The sequence below is a fragment of the Emys orbicularis genome, chromosome 1 (genome assembly GCF_028017835.1).
Source record: "Emys orbicularis isolate rEmyOrb1 chromosome 1, rEmyOrb1.hap1, whole genome shotgun sequence".
NCBI lineage: Eukaryota > Metazoa > Chordata > Testudines > Emydidae > Emys > Emys orbicularis.
This window is the reverse complement of record NC_088683.1, coordinates 271193842-271220854: the sequence shown is the minus strand read 5'-3', so window position 1 is coordinate 271220854 and position 27013 is coordinate 271193842. Positions and strand designations below refer to the sequence as shown.

The window sequence follows — 27013 nt, the reverse complement described above, 5'->3', positions numbered from 1 at the left end:
GCCGCAGAGCCCCAGGCCGGCGGCCGAAACCCCAGAATGGCAGCAGAGCCCCCGGGACTGACAGCGGGCTGAGCGGGGCTGGCGGACGGGACCCCGGGTGGCAGGGGGCTGGCATCAGGGACCCCAGGATGGCAGCAGAGCCCCCAGGACCGGTGGCCAGGACCCGGGCACTGTGAGTACCACTCAAAATCATCTTGCGTGCCGCCTTTGACACACGTGCCATAGGTTGCTGACCCCGGATCAGACATACTATGGTGTCAAAGCTTTCTTGAGTCAGATAAGCCTGTGCTGTGGTGAAGTCCAGTACTGCCCCTATAAGTTGTATTGTTTGGATAGAAACTTAACACAAACTTTTCCTTGTTGACTCTCAGTCCTAAGAAGGTGAAAGGCACAGTACCTGACGAATGGCGTAGTTCAAATGCTAAGGAGATCTCCCCCAAATGAGCCAGTAGCCTATGTAAAGGAAAACTTGGATTCCTTGTTTTCTTTGGTATGCATCCACTACCGCCAGGCATTTGGTAAACACCAAATGGATCAAATGGCAGAACCCTGTACTGGTAGTGGGAATTGCCTACCTGCAACCTCAGGTATTTCCTGTGGGCAAGATGGATAGCTGTATCAAAGCATGCATCCTGAATTTTGAGAGCTGTTTTCTAATCCTGTGAATATAGATGGAATTACTGCAGCTAGTGTTACAATCCTGAACTTGAACTTCCAGATGAAGGTGTTCAGATATCTCATGTCCCGAATTGGGTGCCAGCCTCCCTTTAGAAGTATCAGAAAGTAATGGGAACAAACTTCATTCCTCCCCCCATAATCAAAGCATTGCTTCCACTGCTCTGAACTCCACTTCTTGATGGGGCATGCTCTCATGAAAGGGGTCTCTCATGACAGCAGTCTCTGTATCTTTTTGGCTAATTCAGACTCTGTGATGTGAGAAGTATACCTGTTTCTGAAAGGGTTGAGGCCTAAACTCTGGTGTAAACACTTCCAAAGATTTCACTGTTGCCCTAGAACCTTTCAAGGAATGCAGGGCCTATCTGTTTTGGCCCTTAACAATTTACATCCCTCAAAGGCAGACTTTCTACTGTCAACTGCAATTTCTTAAGTATTCCCGATAACTGTAACCAAGATATCCTCATGGTTATCGATGAAGCCTATGGCTTGGACTTGGATGTGCCTGTTGTCTTGTCCGTTCATGGGCTGCCATCACTGCCAGGCACAGGATGAGTGTAAAATGTATGCCTCCACTTTGCATGCTTATACAGTGACACTAGAGATACAGGTGACTGTCAGAGTAATTTAGCTGGCTCTAACAGACCTTCATTTATTGGTGTCACAAGTTGTCCAGGAACACAGGTGTGCAAAATGTCCAAAAGCTTATGTGATTTCTCCTGGACAACTTTCACGAGGATCTTGAGTATCAACCATGAGACACAGCAGCCCCTGAAAGGTTTTGTAGTCATCAAGCTGCATGTTAGTGGAAGAAGGAATCACAGCCTCATCAGGCAACAAAGAAGAGATGGGAGTTGGAATGTTGTGTTCCTGAGTCTGCAGATCCTCTTCCTCAGAGCCTTGGTCATGTGCATGCTCATCTGGAGGGATCACTGGTTGAGCCATCTGTAGTGCTCCCTGCTGCTTTGCTGGAGACAGATACCTCACTCTAGATTGAGCTGTTGGTGCTGCCTTCCTTGCCAGTTATAAGACCGACAGTGCCCAGTAGGACCAAGGCTGCTGGTAGAAGTATGGAACAGAGGGCCAAGAGCTCTTAGGCCTAGAGTAGTTGTGCCCTATACTCCATTTCAAAAATATGGATCAAACTACCTACACCCAGGGGAATAGGTTGGTGACACCTCCCTCCGGCTATCTGAGTCTAAAGCAAAGAAAGAGTACTCCTCCTCTAAAGTTGAAGCAGTACTAGCTCGAGTACATAGTAAGAGCTTAATGAGCCCTAACACATACCACAATGGGCTTGGTACTGAGCCTGAAATAGTTGTCCATGTTACAAGTGGAAACTTTACCACAAATAACAGAGGTGACCACAGAAAGAGTTAAATCTCCTGAAGCTATAAAGCCTCCCACAGTAATGAGAAAATCAGTATCATAGGCAGATAAATAGAAGGCATTAGTACTGGAGTGCTCGTACCAATGACACCAGTACTGGGAGCTTTGACAAAATTTCAGTATTAGGTGATGCATGAAGCGCCAAATGAGCCAGGAATAGAGCAGAGTGACTGGTACTGGAGTGGGTGCCCAGAGGGACCTTTCTTGGGCCTTAAGCTACCTTTTTCCGTGGCAGAGCAAAAGGATTTCTGCTTTTAGAGCTAGCACCCAGAGAGGGTGACCTAGATCTATGTCCCTGAGAGGAGCTATTCTCCTTCCTTCCCTTGACTTCAGAAGTTGTACTGGTTCAAGAGGACGATTTTTTAGAAACGTTACTCACAGAGCTGCAAACTGAGGAGCTGACAGGAGCACCTATTGAAGAGAATTGCTTAGGGATTTCAGTCCCACTCACTCCAGGATATGAAGAGGGGTGCATGGACCCCTACAGCAAAAACAGCTTTATGCCAGTCTATCTTGTCTTTTGTGTTCTGTTTAAGAATGACTTGCAAATAGCACACCTCTCAGGAATGTGTTCCTCATTAAGGCATACTAAACATCTGGCATGCCCTTCATTACAGGGCATTACTGCCTTGCAAGGAGGACAGTTTCAAGTCCTGCAGACTTTTGTTCCACCATAAGAGCTCAGCCTGGAACCAGGAAAGTCTCACAGGAAAAAAAAAAAGTTTGTTTTGCTTTTCTTTTTTAAAAAGGAAACATTATGAAAAACCTAGAACTACAGACTAACTAACCAAATAACTATCTAGAGTTATTGACAACTATTGACACAGGAACAGTGAGTGGGACACTCGGGCTATGGCTACACTAGAAAGTTTACAGTGGCGGAGCTGCAGCAATGCAGCTGCACTGCTGCAAACTAATGTAACCGCTCTAAGCAGACAAGAGAGGTGTCTCCTGTCAGCTTAACTACTCCAGCCCCATGTGCAGCAGCAGTTATGTCGGCGGGAGAGCTGACATAGCACCGTCTACATTGGCTGTCTATACCAGGGCTTAGGTTGGTGTAACTTTTATTGCTCAGGGGGGTTGCTTTTTCACACCCTTGAGTGACATAAGTAATACCGCAGTAAGTGGTAATATAGTCCTAGCCTGAGACACTGCCGATGTGCCTACCTGAAGCCACAGGCAGTAAGAAGGAACTAAGGGATACACTCCACGCTTTATGCCTTTGGATGGGAGGCATGAGGACACTTGGAGAACAAGGGAAGTCCCAACAGAAGATGCTGTCCAAAAGAATCCAAACTCGGGCACATGCACACCAAGAGAGGAATACGTATGGACAAACACTGAAAGAAGACCTAGATATCCTCTAGAAGAAAGTGAAATAATTAGTCACAGGTGATAAACTCAAATGAGTCTCACATGCACTCAGACAACAGATTCCCCAAACCCAAAAGTGTTTTACTCTTTAGAGCTGATCCCCATCTCTTTGACAACGCCTTTAATCTTCTCTGCTGATGTACTGAATGTTATCGTTTCCAACAAATGAAAATCTTCAGTATAGAACTCATTTTCATCCAAAGGACCCAGGACCTTAAGGGGAAAAACAAATGACACTATTTTACTAGAAACTTAGGTTTTCAAAAATATTTCCTCTGTAAGCAAAAAATACACTCCATTTTTAATACAGTAAAATTTTCAGTATTAAAAATCACTCTCCTGCATACCACTAGATTTTACTATTTATACAGTATTCATGCTGTGAAAATTCCAGCATTTAAAATTTTCTATTAATTAAATTGAACTACAGTATATTTTAAATATACATTCCTTTCAGGTGATATCCCTAATAGCAAGTAGAAAAAATTCATCAGGCAAACAAGGGATGCATCTATTGTAAAAAACAGTTACAACAGGAACATACACAAATACGTGTATAAGGCTATCATAGCATTTCCATTATACATGCCTATTTACAGAAATGTATTATTCAACAACATAAATTCCTTTTAAACAAAAGCTCAAAGAAAAAAAGGGCAAAATTTGAACACAAACCACCACGATCCTGCCTTGTGCTTAGTTGTTAAATCCTATAATACCTTCATTGTGTCCTACATCAGAACTATTTTAGTGTATTGGTGTGCAAAAAGTTGTTTAAAATTTTTTGGGAAATCAATACATTCTATCGTACACATGCCAAAACATATAAGAATATGAATACATTACACACACACACACACACACACACACTATTTTCAGTTATCCAGTCTCAGTGGAAGCAGAAGTAAATGGATAGGTGATGTTTTCAGAAGATTAAGTAGCAATGAAGGGCCTAACCAAAGCCACTGGAGGTCAGTGGGAGTCTCGCAGTTGATTTCAATGGGTTTTGGATTGAACTGTAAAATCATTACGGCAAGAGTACAACATTTTTCCATTTCGTTTTAGGAAACTGTTGAAAAGGCAATGGGAGTTGAAATGGGAGTTTTACCACTGACTTCTATGGGGACAGGATTTCATTCTAGGTCTTAGAAGGTCTTATTATTCTTAAATAAAACATCAATAACAATAATTGATTGAAAAAGAGAGAAATGTAAAGTGCCCTTTTGGTCAGGAAAATGATTCTGAAAAATTGCATGGTCTTATTCAATATATCTTATTGCTGTGTGCACTTAGGGTCATCTTTTGACATTAGTGACTAAAGAAATTTTTCATTGTTTTTTATTCGTTCTAAAACTATAGAGCTGATGCAGCTAACAGAGTGGGTTTGTGATAGGGTGCCTGGCCCTTCTAGGGGTGATGAGGTAAGCCTTGCCTGTTACCTAGAAGTTAACCACTTGCAGATTGTGATCTGGACTCAATTACAATTAGTGATCACAGTTGTGGAGGGGTCAGGGAGGACATCATACAGAGGGAAAAAAACTAAGTGAAGGAGGAGACCCTCAAGGGAAGAGTTTCCTCTTTCTGGAAAAGGACTGGCATGCTCGTGAGTACCACAGGGGGTAGGGTAAGTTCCTGTGGGAGGCCCTGAGATAGGGCCTGTAAGAAGCAGGTCGGTCTCTGGGGGAAGCTGCCAGAGTCCCTGGAGAGGGGATGCAGTGGGGAAACCTGCTAGGAAGAAGGGCCTCTAGGGAGAAACGCCCAGGGAGGCACTGCTCATCCAAAGGAGCAAAGAAGGAACTCTGTACTCCCCAGGAGCAGAGGTGAAGAGCAAGGAACTTCAGCATAACCCGAGGGGCAGAAGGATCTTGTATTTGGATGTTGTTTTGGATTCTTTAGTTGGACTGTTGTTACCTCAGAAGGGGATAGAAATAGAAAGAGGTGACCTGGGCTGGAGGGCTAGGCCATGAAAGACTTAGCCAGAGATAGGCCATCACAGGAGGGCATCACAGGAGGTGCTATAGACTAATACCCTTGCAACGCCATACTATGATGACAGGGAGCACTACAGCAGTTAGTCAAGCTGCTTGCAAGACTGCATTCTATTTTGACTTGTATCAACATAATTGTTTGCTAGGTTCCAATTTCAGGATCAAAGTTTGCTCTCAGTTATACCTGTGCAACTTTTTTTACACAAGTTATGCCAATAAGGCAAAATATACTTACTTATGAAATAGCTTGTTAATTACTGTTCAAAACCATTTGCACAGTATGCAAACTTCTCCCTATTGTCTTAGGAAAAAAGTAAAGAGCTCAGAAATAGTCATGTTATTATCCTGAAATTTTAAATTTCTTTTAAAAATCTTTGTGGTTTTCTAGCAAAAATCCCAAGAAAATGACATAATACTTTTCCAGTCAAGAACCAGTTTCTAAATGTGTTACAACTAGATCTAGAAGTGTTAAATAGTTGAATTAATTTCAAATAATCATCATTCATTAACTTTGAAGAACAATTCCACTGTGAAAAGTTATTGTAAAAATATATTAGTAAATCTAAAGTAGACGTTTTCAATGCCCTCATCATACCTTGGTGATGTTGCACTGGTATAAATGAAGACTGATTTTGGCTTGCAAATTGTTTAGGCCAAATTTTGTCAATGGAAGTTGTATGTAATACTGGTATGATGCATGAGCCAGAGAGACCCTGGCATGATTTTCAGATTCCATGCTGAGTTTGCAGGCCGGCAGATAGAAAAATAAAAGGTGTTTTTTCTTATTAACTGAGAAAGTTTGGTATTGAAATCATTGAGAGATGCACATAGAACCTAACACCACCATTTTTAGTCATCTTTCTAAGAAAAACTGAACATCATTTGTTCATTGCATCAAGGTATGAGGGCAACTGTAGTGCAAGAAAACATAGAACCAAATGCCTTTGACATTAACAAGGGGTGAAACAGGGGTGTGTCTTAGCCCCCATGCTTTCTAGCATCTACTTTTCATTCCTGCTTCTTCATGCATTTAAGGACAGCAATGATGGCATTTATTTTCAGACTAGATGGAGGCTTATTCAACACTGCATGGTTCAGAGCAAAAAACAAGGTGAAAGAGCTGGTTCTGAGAGATTTCCAGTTTGCGGCTGATACAGCATTGGTTGCCCACAGTGAATCTTTCCTGCAAATCTCTTGGGTAGATTTTCTGCATCATGCAAGGGCTTCAGGTTGACAATTAGTTTCAATAAAACTGTAATCATATACCAAGGGGTGGAAGAACCAATGCCTGACATCACTCTGGAGGGTAAAACTTTTCAAGTTGTCAACAGTTTTTGCTACTTGGGTTCTATGATTAGCAGGAATCTTGACCTTCAGACTGAACTGACTAACTGAATTGGAAAAGCAGCTAAGAATTTCGGGATGTGCATGGAATAACAGCAAACTATCAGCTGAGGTGAAGATGCAAATCTACGAGACTTGTGTGCTGTCATCCCCACTTCATGGTTCAGAAATGTGGACTACATATGCTAGGCTCATCAAGAGACTGAACAGCTTCCACATGAGATGTCTGTGCAAGATCATGGAAATAAAGTGGGAAGTCAAAATACCAAACACAGAGGTGCTGTAGCACGCAGGACTGACACACTTAAAAACTACTATCAAGAAAAGGAGGTTGCAATGGCACAGTCATGTCAGGAGAATGGAAGGAGACTCTATTCCCAATAATATTTTGTACAACAAGATTCGAGATGGCTCTAGAAAGCAGGGCTGCTTTTTATGGCGGTATTACGATGTGTGCAAAAATAATATGAAGTCATTCAACTTCAGTGTAGAAAGCTGGGAGGAGTGCGCAGAATCCCGCCCAATCTTGAGGGAATATCTGGCACTGGGTGCAGCTGAACACGAAGCGGCTTTTATCCAGAGGATGGAAGCAAAGTGAGAAAGAAGAAAGCAGCATGCTGTAATCTTGGACTCCAACTCAGACAACACATGGAGCTGTGAAATTTGTAACAAGCTGTGTCGCTCTTTAATTGGGGCTTATCAGCCATAAGCAGATTCATCAAGCACCCAACTAGACTTCTTACGTGTACACCATGATCCAGTGGATTGATGGTTGCCTAACCTAAGTAAAATTGCACATTAAATTAATGAATAACTATTGCCCCTGAGATCCAAGTATTTAAAGGGCAGGTCCTCTTTGGAAAGTGACTTAAAATGGCACCTTTTTAATTAAAGAACCAGTCTGTTATGTGTGGTAAGAGACACCTGCTTACTTAGGTGATTAAAACAAAGTTTCTAGTTATGCTCTGCTTTTTATTAGTGTTAGTATGGCAGAGCCAATACAGCTAAGAGAAAGCAAGTGTGATTCTACTATTTTTTGTGTAACTGCAATAGCAGCAACAAAACTGTTTACTCAGTTTTGGTTAGCTGGACCTGTACTCCTAGGAAGCCAGTGCGGATGGTCAAGTATAACTAAGAGAATAATTTAAAAATAGGGTTGCAGACATGTAGTTGAAGGCCTGACACAGTCTGAAGAATATTTATTTCTAATGACAATGTATAAGGAAGAAAGAACGCCAACTTGACTCTAATATCTCAAGTTTAGCTTGCAGATAGACAGAACAAATTGTATTTGTAAACTGGGCACATTTGATATGAATGTCTGTGATGGGGTGTCCACCTCACACAGGACTGAGAGGGGTTAAGGTGGCCAGTTAAGCTGATTAACTGCCCAGGCTGCACCTGAAGGAGACAGGGAGCAGGCCACTAATTGGAAATGGGTTCAGCTGGGCAGGAACGGGAGGGCCCTGTATAAAGCCCAGGAGCTGTGAGCCCCAAGAGGCTGAAAGGATGTAATCAACAGCCACCCTATGGAGGAGAGAGCTTGTGCTGGCAAACTGAGAAAGAGGGGGAAGCCAGATAGGTAGAAAGAAGCACAAGGAAACAGCAGCAAGGGGTATGACTGTACAGACCTTGCCTGCTTGTTATAGGGTCCCTGGGCTGGAAGCCAGTGTAGAAGGAAGGCCTGGGTTCCCCTACCCTACCTGCCAGTGGGAAGTGGCATTTTGGGGGGAGGGATAGCTCAGTGGTTTGAGCATTGGCCTGCTAAATCCAGGGTTGTGAGTTCACTCCTTCAGGGGGCCATTTAGGGAACTGGGGTAAAAAAATCTGTCTGGGGATTGGTCCTGCTTTGAGCAGGGGGTTGGACTAGATGATCTCCTGAGGTCCCTTCCAACCCTGATATTCTATGATTCTAAGTGGCATAGGGCACTGGAGACGCCAGCTGGTCCAGAAGGACATTGATTTCCCTCGAAGGGGAGGGCCTTATTGACCTGGCCAGAAGGCCGAGCCATGAACAGGAAGCTGCAGCTCTGGGAATGAGAAGGGCTGCAAGGTGAAAGAGACGATGGGTAGTGACAGTGCCGGAGGAGGACATTACCTGGCAAGAGCTAATCTCCAGAGTCGCCAGGAGGAGGTGCCAAGTGCGGTGAGTGGACCTTATGACAGATGTCACTGAGAGTCAAACATACAACCCTACAATGCAATTTTAAGGAGTACTTTTCAGACTACAACCACACTTCAATAACTATTCTTGTTTCTGCAGTATAATACCATACACTTGAGGTTTAGAAAATAGAAACAGTGATGTGGTATGTTTTTCAAGAATAGCATGATCATTTTTCAGGATAATAAAATTAAAGACAAAATATTTCTATAGCTATTTATTTGTTCTCCCTAAGACTACAGAGAAAAGCCTGAATGCAATGCAAACCATGTCTTACCAGTCATTAGAAATCATATTTTCATTATATAGGTGTCACAGTTACAGAGCGAGCTGCACTTTAGACTGCTCTGAGAGCACTCTCAGGTGATAAGCCTGACTTTCTGTACCTCTCTTATAGGGTGGAACCGCACCATTCAACCACTTTTGGACTGGATCTCTTGGTTGCAGCCCGTTTCCCAAATGTATTTAGGAGCTGTAAGCCCTATTTCTCCAGAAAACTGTAACCAGTAAACTGATAAAAGTGATTCAAAAGCAGCTGCCTCAGAACAAAGGATTATTTATTCACCCAAAGGTACAAAGCACACAAAGGATGAAAAATACAAATATTTCCCTCATTTTCCACAATATGTTACAGCTTGCTGACACTACCTTTATAAAAATGTGGACAGTATCAAGATAAGAATTTATTCTGAAGTATCAGTAGTAGTATTTCAAGCACTAAGCTATCTGTTTAAGAATAATAAATTAGCTCCTAAGGTTGCTGTGATCATTATGCTTAATAGTATTAATTTTTGCTAAGCGTTATAAGCATATGGTCCAAAGCACTGAATGCTAAATTACTTTTCTACTCATAATGCAGTTTAGTGGAACAAAGATGTTTTACGCATTATCCAGCCCCACAAAAAACAACGAACAGTCAAAGTTGTACACATTCAATTAAAAAAAAACCTCTTCATTTCATAAACTATTTTAGGTTGCTAAATGACAATAATGTACTTAACTATTACATCACTTTCCTTAGATCAGGAAATGAATAGTTAGGGACATCCAAAATCTTATACTACCCATAAATTAAGCAAAAAATTATTATTCTTACAAAATGTAAAGAAATAGAGGTTACTTATCAGTAGCTGTAGTTTGAGGGATGGCTCTGCCTATTCATACTTATGGGATTCAAGATGCTTGAACTAGAGTGATCCAGAACTTTCTGGAAAGCTGTGCCAGATGGGATTGACACAAGGAAGACCTCACAGCACCAAACGTTTGGGGTCCAAGGCCATATATAGCCTCTCCTGGACTTCACAGGAGATCTCCAAGGAAGAGAGGAAGGTGGGTGAGGAATGTGAATATGCACAGATATTCATTAAAAAAAAGGTAAATAACCTCTCTTTCTTCTTTGGGGGAACCTCTGCACCTTTCTGTTCATGTGAGACTAGCATGCAGTACAGCCTAGATGGATGATGGATTGAGGAATTCTTAATTGAATAATAATTATAAAACTGACTTGTCAAACCTGAAATCAAAATTGAGAAGCCAAGTAACTTCAAGTAGATGTGTGTACTGAACTCTAGCTATCCACCTTGCAAATCTTCACAATATATATTTTCTCACACCATGGAGGCAGCCTTCCTTAATCCCGTTGAAGTAAACCAGGGGTCTCAAACTCAATTTACCTTAGGGCCAGTGCCAGTCCTCAAATCCTCCCAGCGCGCCAGTAATGTGACTGAAGATGTTCAAAAAAGAAAACATTTATATTGTATTTTTATTTCAAATTTCTTAGAAATAATAAAACTGTCATATAACTTTATACAATTCTTCGCCTGCCAAAGAGTTTTTAGTGTTTGCCAGACACCTGGCAACGCTTCAGTTCTTTCAGTTTGTTGATGTTTGGCCTCAGTGACTGAGCAGTTGAAACCTTCAGGATTGCAGCAAGGTGTGCATCAGATAGTTGTGTTCGGTATTTTGACTTATTTATATTGATTGTGGAAAAAAGTTTCTCACAATGTAAGTACTGCCAAACAAGGACATGATTTTTCTGAAAGTTTTGCAAAGATTTGGGAAAGATGGTGGTAGTTGTCTGAAGAACTCTGTGACATCCTTGGTTTCTCTGATTTTAGTCTTTAAAGATGTGTTGCAATGCATATCAATGAGTTCCATTTGTAAATCACATGGTGCTGTTTCCACATCAACATAAAATGGATTAGCAAACATATTGAAGCTTTCTTTGTGCTTTCTGAAATCTGCAAACTGCTGATCAAATTCTTGCAAAAGCAGGTCAAGCTTAGTAGTGTATTGAGAACCACTGAACTGTATTTCAGAGCCGAGCTCTTCCACAAGTGACTTGCATGCTGGGAAATGAGTGAGATTCCCCTGAGAAATCTGATTTTTCCACAATTTTAGTTTAGTTGTGAATGCTCTCACATGATCATACACTGCTGTCACCAGCTGGCCTGGACTTACAGCTTCAGGTTTAGGATATTCAGCTCTTGTGTTACGTCAACAAGGAAAGCAAGTTCTGTCATTCATTTGTGATCTTCAAATTGTGGTACAGGCATTTTAATTTCTTACATGAATCTTTTCACCTCTGTTTTCAATTCAAAGAATCTCTTTAATGTAGAACCCCTGCTTAGCCAGCGCACCTCAGTGAAGTAGAGCAAGTCACTGTATTTAGATTCAATTTCCTCCAAGAAAGCATGAAACTGTCTGTGCTGCAAGCCCCCTGAGCGAATGTAAGTCACACATTTCACAACAACTGACATGACATTGTCAGATTTCAAAGATTTACTGCACAGTGCTTGTTGGTGAATGATGCAGTGCAACACTATTGGTTGCTCAGTGTTTTGCTCAGCCATCTTTTTTTGTACTAGTGCTACCAATCCGTTTTTTTTTTACCAATCATTGCTGGGGCCCCGTCAGTGGTTAAAGCCTGCTAACAAGTGCCATGGCAGACTGTGTTGTTCCAGTGCTTCTGTGAGGCAGTGAAAAATTTCACTGTCCATTGTTCTACCACGCATTGACGACAAGCTTAGCAATTCTTCAGTTACTGCAAAGTTTTCATCAATGCCTCTCACAAATATGGCAAGCTGTGCACTGTCAACCACATCGATACTCTCATTGATTGCAATTGAATATGCGCGGAAAGCTGTGCTTTTCTCGATAAGCTGCCCATCGAAATCTTTAGAGAGCTCAAGAATACGCTCTGCTACTGTATTTGGAGATAGGAGAGATGTTTTCAGCAATATCAGCCTATCGGGACATATGATCTCACTGACTTTAATAAAGATTGTTAAATAAATTCACCATCAGTAAATGGCTTCCCACACTTAGCAATCATTTCACACCAAAACTGCTGACTCTGACTCTATTCTCGCTTTCTGAAAAAGCTGCTGCTGCTTCGCTAATTCTTTTTTCAATTGTAAGACCATCTTCTCTCTCTCGTCTCCCTGATATTTATCATATTGCTGTACATGTTTCGTTTTGTAATGTCGTTTGATATTGTAGTCTTTTAAAACAGCAACTTTGTCTTTGCAGATCAAGCATGAGGCAGTCTGTTTGTACTCAATGACAAAGTAATCAACAGTCCACTTATCTTGGAATTGGCGGTGTTAGTCATCAATTTTCCTTTTTTTAGGTTGAGACAGCTTTCTGTAAGGCTGTTTACAAGCAACGTGCGCGCGCGCGTGCATGTGTGTGTGTGTGTGTGTGTGTGTGTGAGAGAGAGAGAGATGGGTTATTATTATCCCTGCACAATGGGTTATTATTATCCCTGTGTGACAGCTGGGGAACTGAGGCCTTGCCCAAGGTCACACAGGACATCACTGGCAGAGGCAGCACCAAGAATAGAAACCTGGTCTCTCAGGGACCACCAAGCACCTTCACCAAGACCATCCTACCAGGAGGCAGTTCCTGCTCCACTTTCCCACACTCCATGCTCTGCTGACAGCAGGACCTTGCTGGGCTGGGCCTCCTTGGGCATGAAAGCAGCTGAGGAGGAGGCACAGTCATGTCTGCCCACTGGTCAGATGCAGGGGGTGAGGAGCATGGCTACTACCCTAAAAAGATGGGGCAGTGGGTGGTCCTAACTCTCCCTGTGTGTCTGGGATTATGCTCCCATCAGGTTCAGTGCCTCCTGGTGCTCCTGCTGAGATGGCCCTCTCCTACACAACCTACCAATATTACATTGGACAGTGGGTAAAAAAGTAAATAAAGGGCCCCTTTTCATTACACAGACCTGCAATGCTAACAGCTGGAAAGAAAAGACAGTTACCTGTTCCGTAACTGGTGTTCTTCGAGATGTGTTGCTCATGTCTATTCCACAGTAGGTGCTGTGGCGATCGGCATGTATATTGCGGGCACCTGGTAGGTGGAAAGCCCTCAGGGAGATGTCGTGGACTATACAGAATTCCCACAGGCTCAGGACTTCCCGGCAGAGGGCCGAGGACTGTGCCCCGCCTTGCCTGTTGATGTAGAACATCGCGGCGGTGTTGTCCGTAAGGACTCTGACCACCTTGCCGCAAACCTGCGTGATGAAAGCTACACACGCCAACCGTATTGCCCTGAGCTCCCTGACATTTATATGGAGGGACAGGTCCGAGGTTGACCACATCCCTTGGGTTTGCATGTTCCCTATGTGGGCTCCCCAGCCCAAGTCCGACGCTTCGGACACCAGGTCTATTGACAGGGCCGCCTCCCGGAAAAGAACCCCTTGGAACATGTTGCCCGGGGAGGACGACCATTGTAGGGAGGCAATTACCAGGGTTGGTACCGTGAGGACCTTGTCCAGGCCGTCCCGGGCCTGGGAGAACTGGGAGGCTAGCCATAGCTGGAGGGGCCTCATTCAGAGCCTGGTGTGGCGGACCACATACGTGCACACCGCCATGTGCCCTAGGATCTGAAGGCACGCCCTTGCTGTTGTCACCGGAAAAGTCGTGAACGAGGCGATGAGACCTTTGAGGGTTTCGAACCTGCCCACTGGGAGAGAGGCTGTGGCCCTTAAGGAGTCCAGTAGTGCCCCTATGACTTCTATGCGCTGCACGGGAACTAGCGTTCATTTGGACTTGTTTACCAACAGGCCAAGATTGGTGCATGTGGACAGGAGCAGGTCCACATGGGTCCTCACCTGAGACCGTGAGTTGCCCTTGAGAAGCCAATCGTCCAGATATGGGAACATCTGGACCCCTTCTCGTTTGAGGTAGGCTGCTACCACCGCCATACACTTTGTGAATACCCTGGGCACTATGGATAGGCCAAACGGGAGAACCGTGAACTGGTAGTGGTTGGGCCCCACCAGGAAACGGAGGAAGCGCCTGTGCCCTTTGAAAATATGTATGTGGTCCAGGGCCGCGTACCAGTCCCCCGGGTCCAGGGAGGGGATAATAGAAGCCAGGGACACCATGCGGAACTTGGAGCAGACCATAAACCGATTGAGATTCCGCAGCTCTAGGATGGGCCTGAGACCCCCTTTCACTTTTGGGATCAGGAAATATCGGGAGAAGCCCCTGCCCTGGAATTCTATTGGCACTCTCTCCACTGCTCCCAGGTGTAGTAGTCGTTCCACCTCCTGACCTAGGAGGTGAACGTGCTCCGGGTCCCCCTAGCCCACCAGGGACCAGGGGTGGTTGGGTGGGGGTGAACTGAACTGCAACATGTAGCCCTTGGAAATGGTGTTGAGGACCCAGAAGTCCGAGGTTATTTGTGACCATTCCCCACGGAAGGCAGACAAGCGGTTGCTGAACACAAACTTTATTAGTAGGGGGGTTTCCATGGCAACTGCCTTGGTGCCCCCCTGCAAATAGTCAAAACCGCCTCTTTCCCTGCCTCTTGCCCTTAGAGGGCCCAGGCTGTGAGGCAGAGTGGTACTGTTGTTGAGGCCGGTGCTTCTGGTCTCTCGGCCTCTTGTAAGGGGGCTCATATCTGCTCTGCGCAGGGTGAGCTGACGTCTGCGGTTTGGCCTTGTCCTTAGCCGGAGGGATGTAGAGGCCCACGGTCTGCAGGGTGGTACGAGAGTCTTTCATCCCGTGCAGCCTGATGTCCGTCTGTTCAGCGAACAGGGCCTTCCCGTTGAACGGCAGGTCCTGCATGAGGGACTGGGCCTCCGCCGAAAGCCCGGACAGGAGAAGCCACGATGCCCTGCGCATGGAGATCACGGAGGCCATTGAGCGAGCCGCTGCCTGCAGGGCTGCTTTGGCTGCCGTCGCCCCCTCGTCCACCAATGCCTTAAAGTCCTTCCTACCCCGCTCTGGGAGGAGTGGCTCGAACTTTGGCAGGGATTTCCATAAATTAAAATCATATCGGCTCAGTAAGGCCTGATAGTTGGCCACCCTAAGCTGGAAACTCGAAGAGGAGTAAAGTTTTCTACCAAAAGAGTCTAGTCTCCTGGCATCTTTATTCTTCCATGTTAATTTCCCAGAAGATTGACCATGCCAATAAATGAGACGTATTTGAGCCAGCAAGACATCTTTGGCAGATCCCAGAATGTATGGCACTTACCTCAAAAAAGGAAGTTTTTCTATTGGTTTTGAATATTTGTACACATATCCAGTTCTGGGATCCGTGATAGTAGGTGCTGTACATGAGCAGTCCAGACAATAAGGGCCACCAAAAATGACTTCAAAGGACAAGTATCCAAAAAACTCTAGATTTTTCTCTGCAGAATGAACTATTCTTGATGAGAAAACAACAAGGAGTCCGGTGGCACGTTAAAGACTAACAGATTTATTTGGGCATAAGCTTTCGTGGGTAAAAAACCTCACTTCTTCAGATGTTTCACTTGTTTTTGTTGATACAGACTAACACAGCTACCTCCTATTCTTGATCAACTTTGCATTTATCAACATTGAATTTCATCTGCCATTGGCTACCCAGTCACCTAGTCTTGTGAGACCCATTGTAACTCTTCACAATCTGCTTTGGACTTAACTATCTTGAGTAATTTTATATTATCTGCAAATTTTGCCACCTCACTGTTTACCCCTTTTTCCAGATAATTTATGAATATGTGGAACAACACTGGTCCCAGTACAGACCCCTGGGGGAAACCACTACTTACCTCTTTCCATTCTAAAAACTGATAATTTATTCCTACCCTTTGTTTTCTGTCTTTTAACCAGTTACTGATCCATGAGAGGACCTTCCACTATCACTCTCTGGATAGAGGGAAGCCACAGATCTAGCTGCTGCTTCAGAGGCAACTACCATCTAGCACTACTAATAAAATCTTTTTACAATAACAATTTGAAAGAAATGAAGGGTAAAAACAAGAAGTCCCGCAGGCACAGCAAAGACTCCAATTTACACACATACTCATACTAAGAAAAATAAAAAAGAATGGCAGTGGTTAGGCCTGCATGGCCCTTTGATAACCTCCAGAATATTTAAAAACCTCAGACAGAACTGTTGAGCAAGTTATACAAATACACATTTTTATAAAATAATTTTGGAAGGGATATAAACCCTCACACTATGGCATAAGACAACCTCTAATTACTGGAGTTAGGAGGAAACCTTCCCTGGAGGCAGGTGATCCCATAACTACTATTGCAGAGTTTCTCACATCTTCTTTTCAGACATCTGGACACTGTCAGAAACAAGATACTGAACCAGATGGACCCCTGGTCAATTCCAGCATGGCACTTCTTATGTTCCTGAGTAGTTAATGACTGCAAATGAAATCCGTAATAAAGAACTACAGAAAAAATAAGCAAAAGCGAGTCTACATTTTAGCCACACTGTGGAGAGTAAGAAAGTAATATAATGCATTGACCTTACAATTACATAAAAGTTCAAGGAGAGGAAAGAGAGCATACATGGAGAATAAGAAAATGAACTGTTTCTTTACTTACCCTCCCATTGCTGACAACAGCCATTTGCCCAGGAAGCAGTTTAAGAACTTCTTGACAGAACATTTGGTGAGTTTGAATTATATCCACTCCTAAAGTGTTGTATTTCTTCTCAAAAGTACTGTCATCCATTCCCTAAAGCAGAAGTAAGGTGTAAGATGGTGGCCAGATTCAGCAAAAACAAAATACACTGATAGTCAGCCAGGGTTTTCTTCAAACTGTTTATAATGAAAATCTAAACAAGATAAAAGCAAAAGAGAACTCCTCCAGCCTTAGCTTCAGACCAGTCATATAACCCTGGGAGTGAAGCCCTACATATCTACATTCCTCCGTGTCTCTCCCAAGCAGCTAATTTATACTTCTTTCTCCTTGAGCAACAGCACAACAGAAGAGCCAGGCTGAGCCTGAGTTTAAGCACTTTTTGACCAGTAAGTGCTCAGAACACTGTCACATAAAGAATCATGAATCTTACTACAATGAAGTCCAGTATTCTGTGAATTTACCCTATCTTGCACTCTTAATCAGAAAAAAATGGATTATGAAGGAGAAAAATAAAATTTCTCATTAGTAAAAATGACAGTAACTCACTTGTAACTGGAGTTCTTCGAACTGGACTCTACATATTCACATTTATAAGATGACCTGATCAGGTGTAGTTTAGATGGTGAAATTTTAATTAGCAGTGCCTGATGGAGAACTCATGCATCACTCCCACCCTTCCTCTGATGGTGAGACCTAAAAGGAGGCATGGCACTCCCGCCATCTCAGTTCCTTCCACATCTCCCTCAGGTCCTGTTTGGAAATCAGGACTCAGAGGAAGAGGGGCAAGGCGGGGCAGTATACATATGCAGAATCTGGTTACAGTTGAGTAATATTAATTTCTTCTTTGAGTAGCTTCTGCATATTCCCACTCCTGGGATAGTTTAGCTATCAGTAATCACATTACATGGATTCCCAATTAAAAAGTGATTGAAGAATTGGCCTGCCAAATCTACCACCTGATCATTAATACTTGTAGTTCACTCACTCTTGTTGCTCAAGTAATAGCCATTATGAAAACTGTCTTAATAGACAACTAAAAAAGGAACATTCACTCATTGGCTCTTGAGTAAACAGTGATTTATCAATACCCAAATAAAATGCAGTTCAGTGTAACCACATACAAGATAACAAAAGATAAACAGATTTAAGATATAGTAAGTAACCTAATATGGACTGAACTGGTGCCATATGTGGAACATTATTATTATTATCTGCTCATAATAAAACCCTTTTTCATTTGCTAATATAACATGCATATGTAGACCCTTTCCTATTATTAGGTAAAAACCTTTGCACATCTACAGAACAAGTCCACTCTGTATCCATTAAAATTCTATCACCCACATTATGAGGTGGAGTGAACTCAAGCCCAGATGATAAACTTGTCCTTTCTGGCAGGGCATTGGAGCTATGCTCCGGCTCCGCTCCAGCTCCAGGCAAAAACCTGCAGCTCCACTGCTCCGGAGCTGCTCCGTGCTCCAGCTCTGGGCTCTGCTCCAAAGCCCTGCTTTCTGGGGGGTGTAAGTCTGGAGAAGGGGGAAGGGGACACAAGACTCCTCTGAAGAGTTGAAGCAGGTTAGGAAAGAATGGTTACTTAAGTAACTGTGGTTCTTCAAAATGTAGTTTTTGTGGATCGCATTCTAGGTGGGCATAAGCCTCATAGGGGTTTTTTTAATAGCAGTTTCCATTGGGACCATGCATGTGCCCTGTGTTTTCTCATGCTCCTGTACAAAGGCATCAAGGGCAGGACAACAAAGACCTTTCTTCAGTTCCCTCAAAATTTGAAGCCCATATGGCTGAGCACCACAAAAGAAGGAATGGAGGTTGGGTCATGGTATCCACACAGACAATAACATCTCAAAGAACCACGGTTCTAATCTAAAAAAGGTACTGAAGACCAGACCCCAGCCAAATCATGGAGCTGTTCCTGGACATGGTAGAAAGGAACTGTGGTGGCCAGAGTGCCACACCCCTTTATATAGCCTCACACTCAAAATGTCTGCTAATGCTGAGGGGAGGGGTTGGAAGGGGGCATGAGCACTCCAACAGGCACTGCTAGTTGAAGTTCCACTGTCTAAGATGCACGCAATCAACGCATCCCATAAATGGAAATATACAGAGGCCACTTGAAGAACTTCTAAATATATTCTTGAGCAGCTTTCCTAATTAATAATATTGAAGTACATAGCTGTTTTTGAAACCAGCATTGTAGTCTGCTGCTGTTACTTGGTGGCTGATATCTAAGTGACCTCTCACTCGGAATTGCTGACTGTGTTTCAAGTTAGCAATAATATAAGAAAACATATTTTAAACAAATTAACTTACTTTCCCTGCTCTAAGGTCAACAGACATGGAAAATGACTGCTAGAAGTTAAGTAATTGAAGCTCTTGTTAATTTCAGTTGCTCCAGTCCATGAAGATTATCACCATCATTGCTAAGGATACGATTTAGTCACGGAAGTCACAGATTTCGTGATTTTACCAGACCTCCATGACTTCTTTGGCTTCAGCTGTCAGTGGCTACAGCCAAGGCTGGGGCTGTGCACCCCCTTACCCTGCCCCAGTTGCGGCTGGAGCTGTGCACCCCCCCTCTGCAGCTATGGTTGGAACTGGGCTGTGTGCCCCATCCTGCTGCTGTGGGTGGAGGCAGAACTGTGAGCTCTAGTCCCGTGACTTCGGCTGGGGCTGGAGCCAGGGCTATACCTCCCAACCGAATGACAGTGAGGCTTCGGCTGTCAGTCTCCTCACCCCTCGCTGTGGGGCTTGTGCTGTCATTCACCCCCACCATGGGGGTCCACCTGTCATTTCTCCCCTTCTCCTTCCTCTCCCCCTGACTCCCGTTATTTTTAGTAAAAGTCACAGACAGGTCACAGGCTCCTGTGAATTTTTGTTTATTGTCTGACGTGTCCATGACTTTTACTAAAAATAACGATGAAAAAATCTTAACCTTAATCATTGCTCAATAAATTCAATACTCAATGTTTACAATAGGAGCAAGGTAACTTTTGGATTAAGCTGATAATTCTTTCCAGATAGGAGTTACAAATCTAGTGTTTAAAAAGTGCAAATCAAGAAATGGCTTTAAAAAAATCAGTGATGACTAGAGCTATTTGGCTCTCAATGACCTGATAGCCACATTGTTCAGTAAATTGTGTTTTATTATTTTTCAGAATAGAAAAATCTTTCAAAATACAAACAACATACCCCAGTAACTGTACTTAAGAACAATTATTTTATGGTTAAAATCACTTCCTTTGACCTCATGCTTCATGACACCAGGCAATAGGAAGTTATTCTCAGCTAGAAATGTGCCACCTACAATATAACTGAAGTAAAGTATCTATGAAAAGAAAAAAAGAAATGGGCAATAGTTTATATAAAGACATCAAGTGACTATTATTTAATAAATGTTGTTTACTGACCGGAACAAGCAATTTCTTAATTGTTGTTCCTGTAGCAAGGGCTTTTGCTGTCTCCTCCTTAGCTATCTTACTTAGGAAACTTTTTAAGCTGCTGTTTTTCTGTGTTAAAAAGGCGGTCAAAATTGCCCTTGCAACAGCTGTGTTATCTTCCGTTATTTTTGACATTGGATTGTTCACAATCCCAAGTCGCGTATGACTGCTTGTTTTCTGCAAACAAAGAAAAATATATAATTATAATCTTATAATTTAATCTACTCACACCTGATGTTTACATATTTATCATCTTAGGCATCTGTGCAGTGAAATATCCTTAGAACAATGGTTCTCAACCTTTCCAGACTACAGTACCTCTTTCAGGAGTCTGATTTTTCTTGCGAATCCCAAGTTTCACCTCACTTAAAAACTACTTGCTTACAAAATCATTAAAAAAAATACAAAAGTGTGACAGCACTTGCTTATTTCTCATTTTAATCATATAATTATAAAATAAATAGATTGGAATATAAATATTGTACTTACATTTCAGTGTGATACTTACCGTATAATAGTATATACAGCAGTATAAACAATTCATTGTCTATATGAAATTTTAGTTTGTACTAACTTCGCTAGTTCTTTTTATGTAGCCTGTTGAAAAACTATGCAAATATCTAGATGAGTTGACATACCCCCTGGAAGACCTTTGCGTTTCCCTAGGGCAGGGGTTCCCAAATTTGGTTCACAGCTTGTTCAGGGTAAGCCCCTGGTGGGCCGCGAGATGCTATGTTTACCTGAGTGTCCGCAGATACGGCCGCTTGCAGCTCCCAGTGGCCGCAGTTCACCGTTCACGGCCAATGGGAGCTTACCCTGAACAAGCCGTGAACCAAGTTTGGGAACCCCTGCCCTAGGGGTACACCTACCCCAGGTTGAGAATTACTGCCTTAGAGTGTTTATTTTTGGCTGTTAGTTTTAATGAAAAATATATGTGTGACTGCTAAACATTGACTTTCAGTTAGCAATAGAAAAGGCAGCTAGTAGGCAGATATTTACCCTGTAACAAATATTTTAAATACAAGATATTCTTCGTGGAATGACTACTCTGACAGTTCAGTAGGGAGTATATTTTTAATTAGTGTTAATAATGTGCCATATTTCACTGGTATAACTTTCAAAAATGGCTCAATAGATTTTCTCAAATTTCTCTAAAAGAGTCAACTTCAGCAGAGAATAAACTGGAGAAATTCACTTAATTATCCCCCAAATCTTGATCATAAATCAGAAAGAAAATCTTGAATACTTATTAAAGGCAGTGATGACACAAGCCTATGGAGGAAAAGACTGATAAGAAATTATTCCTTGGATGAGTGAGTAAGGACAGGCTGATCAGGTGACTTTCTAGTCCTCTAAAATCAAGGAGAAGCAAATGAAATGTATTGCAGTAAAGGATTAAATCACTGGCATTCAAATTGTGGCCTCTGAATCTCTAAATTGCAGCTCTCGACTGTGTACCCTGAACTGTGCCCTGATTTCAAAAAGGAAATGGCCAAGTGGCCATACTCCAGTTAGGATAGGAGGAGAGCAACACATTCTGGTCACTCTCACTCCCTACCTCTGATGCCCCTTATGCCAGAGACTGAGGCTTTGTCTTCACTACCCGCCGATCCGGCGGGTAGCAATCGGTCTATCGGGGATCGACTTACCGCGTCTAGTGAAGACGCGGTAAAATCGATCCCTGATCGCTCTGCCGTCGACTCCGGAAATCCACCTCGGCAGGAGGCGGCAGCGGAGTCGGCGGCAGCGGTCGACTTTCCCGCGTCCTCACCGCTAGGTAAGCCGACCTAAAATACGCATCTTCAGCTACGGTATTCACGTAGCTGAAGTTGCGTATCTTAGGTCGGACCCCCGCTGCAGTGTAGACCTAGCCTGAGAGGTGTAGGAGCGGCTTATGCCGCTCCACACCCTCTAAGGCAGTGGTTCTCAAAGCCAGTCCGTCACTTGTTCAGGGAAAGTCCCTGGCAGGCCAGGCCGGTTTGTTTACCTGCCATGTCCGCAGGTTCGGCCGATTGCAGCTCCCACTTCGCCGCTCCGGGCCAATGGGGGCTGCGGGAAGGGTGGCCAGCACATTCCTCGGCCCGCGCCGCTTCCCGCAGCCCCCATTGGCCTGGAGCTAACATTTCTGTGATTACCAATAATAGAATCAATTAGTGAAAATTGCTGTTAGTCTTTAATCCATGAAGAAGTTACCAATTCATTTGACATAGGCTAGTCACCCCCTGGATGGCAATGACTATTGCTGATTACAAACATTGACCATATTTGAAACTAGCAACCTACATTTGAAACAGTCTGTATCCCAGTTCTTCAATCCATCTAATTACTTCTCTGGGTAGCTACTCAACCAGGGATATGGGGAAATGAGAAGTAATAGAAGTAGTCCTGACATCTATACTGTATGCTACAATTTCTCCACTGATAATTAGGTGTGGCTATGTCTACACTATGAGCTAGGGGTGTGATTCCCAGCTCACATACACATACTCTCACTATCAGAGTATTAATAGTGGTGTAGCCACAGTAGCATGGCAAGCAGCAGCAGAAGCACAGATTAGCTGTGCCGAGCACAAATCTGCCCAAATTCCATGGGTATGTATATGGCATGGCTTAGCCATGCTGCCGCTTTCACGGCTACACTATTATTCATACTTATGCTAGCTCTTATCGAGGCAGCATGAGTATATGTATGCAAGCTGTGAATCACCCCTCTAGCTCATAGTGCAGACATAGCCTTTGACTGCAAATTTTAGAGGTAAAGTATTAAAATTTGTGTTACAGTTTACTACACAAGTAAAACATTTTGTCCCCTCTTCTAAACAATCCAAAAAGAGTTTTGGAAAACGGATAGAGATCATCATTTAAGAAACTTCCAAGAGAGATGGATTGAGTAATTCTGTCTTCTATATGACCCAGAAAGTCCCTTTTGCTATTGATGTTCATATGGCATTTACTTGCAGTCCTTTAAATCCTGTTGGAAATAGCACAGAACTAACAGAAATAAGCAATCTCAAATGCAGAAGACCCTTCACGTTTCCATGAAACTAATTATTAATCTATTAAAATGTTATATTATTTTACTAAGTTTGCCAACAAGTATTATAAATCTTTGTTTCTTAAATTAAGATTACTTTCATATCTGCTACAATTTAATAAACAGAGTTGGGGACAGTATTCATATTCTCCATAATCGCAGATACTTCTAATCATTATTTTCCAATAGGAATTGTTAGAAACTCACCAGGTGTTTCAAAGCTTTAGAAAGCAGATGTCTCCCAGCTGGCTTGTCAAAATCAGCAATAATCCAGACGGTAACTGCATATATTACATCTTCATCTGAAAATAACAAATAACCCAGTAAAAGAATTTTATTCTAAAAAGTTTAAGTAGATGACAATATTTCCAAATAACAAAATCAAGGCAAGGCTCTCATCAATATAACATAATCAGATGATAAACATCAATGTTTATTTAATAAAGTTATTCTGTCCTGTGACGTGCTGCTACACATTACTTCTTATCTAGATCATCACTGGTCGTGGTCTCTGCTTCTGCATGTTAGTGAGGTGGGAACTTACTTAAAATTCTAAATAGTATATTGCCAACCTCTAGTGTTTCAATCATCCGTTCCTTTCAAACTGAAGGTAAAAATATTCTAATATGGAAGAAAAAATATTCCTTTATGTTCAAAGTAATATTTAAATTGCAGCGCCAAAAAAAATCCAAAGACAACAAAAAACCAAAACCCACCCAACAGCTACAGAAGCCAACCCTTTTACTCAGAGAGCAAGCACGCAGATGAGTGCTAATCCATCAAAACATATTCTTCAGGAAACTTCAAGTAAGTAATTTCCTCTTCTCCAAAGACAGAGTTATAATAAATGTAGAGACTAAGCAGGGTAAACAGAGAAAAAAATGTAACAGGGTGATCTTTAAAACAGGGGAAAGGAATTGAAAAAGTCAACATGGCATGAACAGCAGCAATATACAAGTTGAGGGCTGGAGTACCTCCAGTAAATTTTAATATTAATAGATATGATAGAGAGGCTACTGCTTCTCCATAGATAATGTTCCAGATAAGTTTCTGTTTTAAACTAAAATTTGCACCCTCCCTAAAATCCTCAAGTCAAGTCATATCAGCCTGATAATTGGAGTTTGTGGAGAAAATCTGAAGTCATTTGAATAAGGAGTTCCCAAAACAAAGCACCCTAAATATTAAGCTGTTTTTGTAGGTGCAAAAGCTTTCTAATACTTTTTGCCTATGTGGAAGCAGAGAAAGAACTGACAGGAAGGAACTGCAATGCATGACAGTTTGTTAGCAAGAGTCAGGCTAACAGTAACCCTAATAACGCGAGATTTGTAGAAGCGAGGATTGTGTGAGAAGTTGTTGCGACCTTGTGTAGATAAGGTATAGAAAATATTGTATGTAGGCTAGAGTCAAAACAAGTGAGAAAAATAAGATATCAAGATGGCCTATGTATAAACAAAATGCAGCTGTCCTCGTTATTATCTGTAATGAAAGGTATAAATGCTTGCTGTAATTAGTTACCTGGGAGAGAGACCTGCTTAGCTCTCTCCCTCTGCACAATTGTGAGAGTTAATAAAGCATCTGACTTGCTGTACCCAAACAAAAGAGTGAGAATTCTGTTTTTCTCTGACACCTACATCTATAGGAAAAAACGGGGCATTAGACACGTGAATAACATGTGGTCAGATTCTTCTTTGGGAGTAATATTAAAGATAGATTTGCAAAATTAAGTAACAGCACTCTGTTACTTTTTTGGTTTCAAGTAATCAGATTACTTCTCATGATTACGTTTTGCTTTAAAATAATCTAATACAATTAGGCTATTGTTTTAACAACTTTGATGGTGACTTCAAACCCATCATCAAAGAAGCTTACTATCCCAAGAGATTTTGGATGTTGCATAAAAAACAAAAATCAGGGCTCACACAGATCCTTCTTAGACCAGTCTTTGTATTTATATTCACCTCAACCAACACTAACATTTCTTTATTATTCTGAGTTTCCACATAATTACTCACTTGTATGCATTACTGCCATAATTGTAGGCAAACAGTATTACATAGTTAAAAGATTGTACAAAATAAATTTACCCTTTTTTGTTAAATACTTCATGTTCTGTGAAATTACAGCACTCTTATCTTGTGAGTCCAAAAAGTAAAAAGTAGAGAAATCTTCCATGCCAACAGGAACTGCAAAGTTAAATATATAATTTGTTACAATTAGGAGTTGAAAAAAACATGATAACTAAACAGGCAAGAAAAGTATTTACCTGACATGGATATGAAATTTATGTATCTTCTCTTAGTGTCAAGAATAGTGGGATTTATACGGGAAACTACATTACGCTGATCCATGAGGAAATCTACCGCATCCATATGATCGTTTAGCAAACCCTGTAATAGCAAAAATAAATCCCACTTTTCCATAATTCCCATTTAATGTAACAATTTTAAGATAAACACAAGATGAGCATTTATCTATAAAATAAAATCCAGGATTGTCTCTCTGTGTGTCACTCTGAAGCCTAGAATGTCTGCGGTGTTAGTGTGAAGAGACAGAAACAGCTACAAGCATGGCTGAGAGTTCTTTTTGTCCAGAAGATCACCAGGTTCAATCATGAGTGGGATCTGAGGGCTGTTACTGTCCAATTTTTAAGTTCTCAAGTCACTTTGACTTTATGAATTACATCCATGTGACAGCAAGGCACGCATCTATTAAAACAATTTACCAAGGGTCATGGTGGATACTCCATCGCTGACAAATTTTAAATTAAGAGTGGATGTTTTTCTAAAAAAAAAAATGCTCTAGGGAAGTTCTACGTCCTGTATTATATAGGAGGTCAGATTAGATGATCACAATAGTCCCTCCTGGCCTTAGAATCTATGAAGCTACACCATGCCAAGAGTCCAATACCACTGTAACATGTGAGGTAACTCAACCAAGCACCACCCTTACTCTACAGCTAATTTGCGTGCAACAATTTCATTGGTTGTATGAGGGAGACTGCACAGATGGTGGATTACTTGGCCCAACTGCCACAGTTCCTGAAAACTACCCACACAACACAACTAGCATACAACGAATGAAGGTTATTTACTTGTAACCAGAGTATTTTGAGATGACTCTGCATATTAACTCTTATGAGTACTGCACTGCCTGGTGGTGCCTAATGGTAGAACCTTCTTCAAGTCGTGCCTGCTGGAGCCCATGTGTGCTCCCTCATACCCCTATCTTCTCCAAATGTTCTGAGGATGAGGCCATATAGTGTGGCGCTGTGCCCTCTACTGCCTCAACCCAGAAGACCATAATAGAACTCTGAAAAACAGGAGAAGCTGGGTGGGAAGTGTGAACATGCAGAATCATCTTGAAAAACTCGTTACTAGTAACCAGCCTTCATTTCCTCTTCACGTGGCTCTGCGTATTCCCACTTATGGATAGTTTAACAACCAGTGCTCTCTGTTTGGCATCTGCTCTAGCAACTAGATCCACTGCATAACGTTTAGTTAATGTGAGCACTAACTTCCAAGTAGCAGCCTTGCAAACTTCCCTAATAGGAACATGTTTAAGACAAGAAAAAGATGCTGGTACAGCCCTAGTAGAATGAGAACATACAACTGGCAGCTCAGGAGTTTCAGCTTACTCATTACACTGCACGATGCATTGTTTAACCCCAGGGGTGGGGAATCTACAGCCCATGGGCCAGATCCTCACAGCTCCTG

At 42.3% G+C, this 27013-nt stretch overlaps 1 protein-coding gene across 1 annotated transcript in view; it reads right to left on the bottom strand.

Moving 5' to 3' along the window:
- The window catches only part of UGGT2 (UDP-glucose glycoprotein glucosyltransferase 2), a 267640-nt gene that overhangs the window by 98344 nt on the left and 142283 nt on the right, over positions 1-27013 (bottom strand). The window contains exons 18-23 of the mRNA XM_065407070.1: positions 25564-25687; positions 25385-25483; positions 23508-23602; positions 20237-20443; positions 16776-16907; positions 3524-3651 (exon numbers count right to left, since the gene is read on the bottom strand). Coding sequence (XP_065263142.1) covers positions 3524-3651; positions 16776-16907; positions 20237-20443; positions 23508-23602; positions 25385-25483; positions 25564-25687 — 785 coding nt within the window. The remainder of the gene's footprint in view (positions 1-3523; positions 3652-16775; positions 16908-20236; positions 20444-23507; positions 23603-25384; positions 25484-25563; positions 25688-27013) is intronic.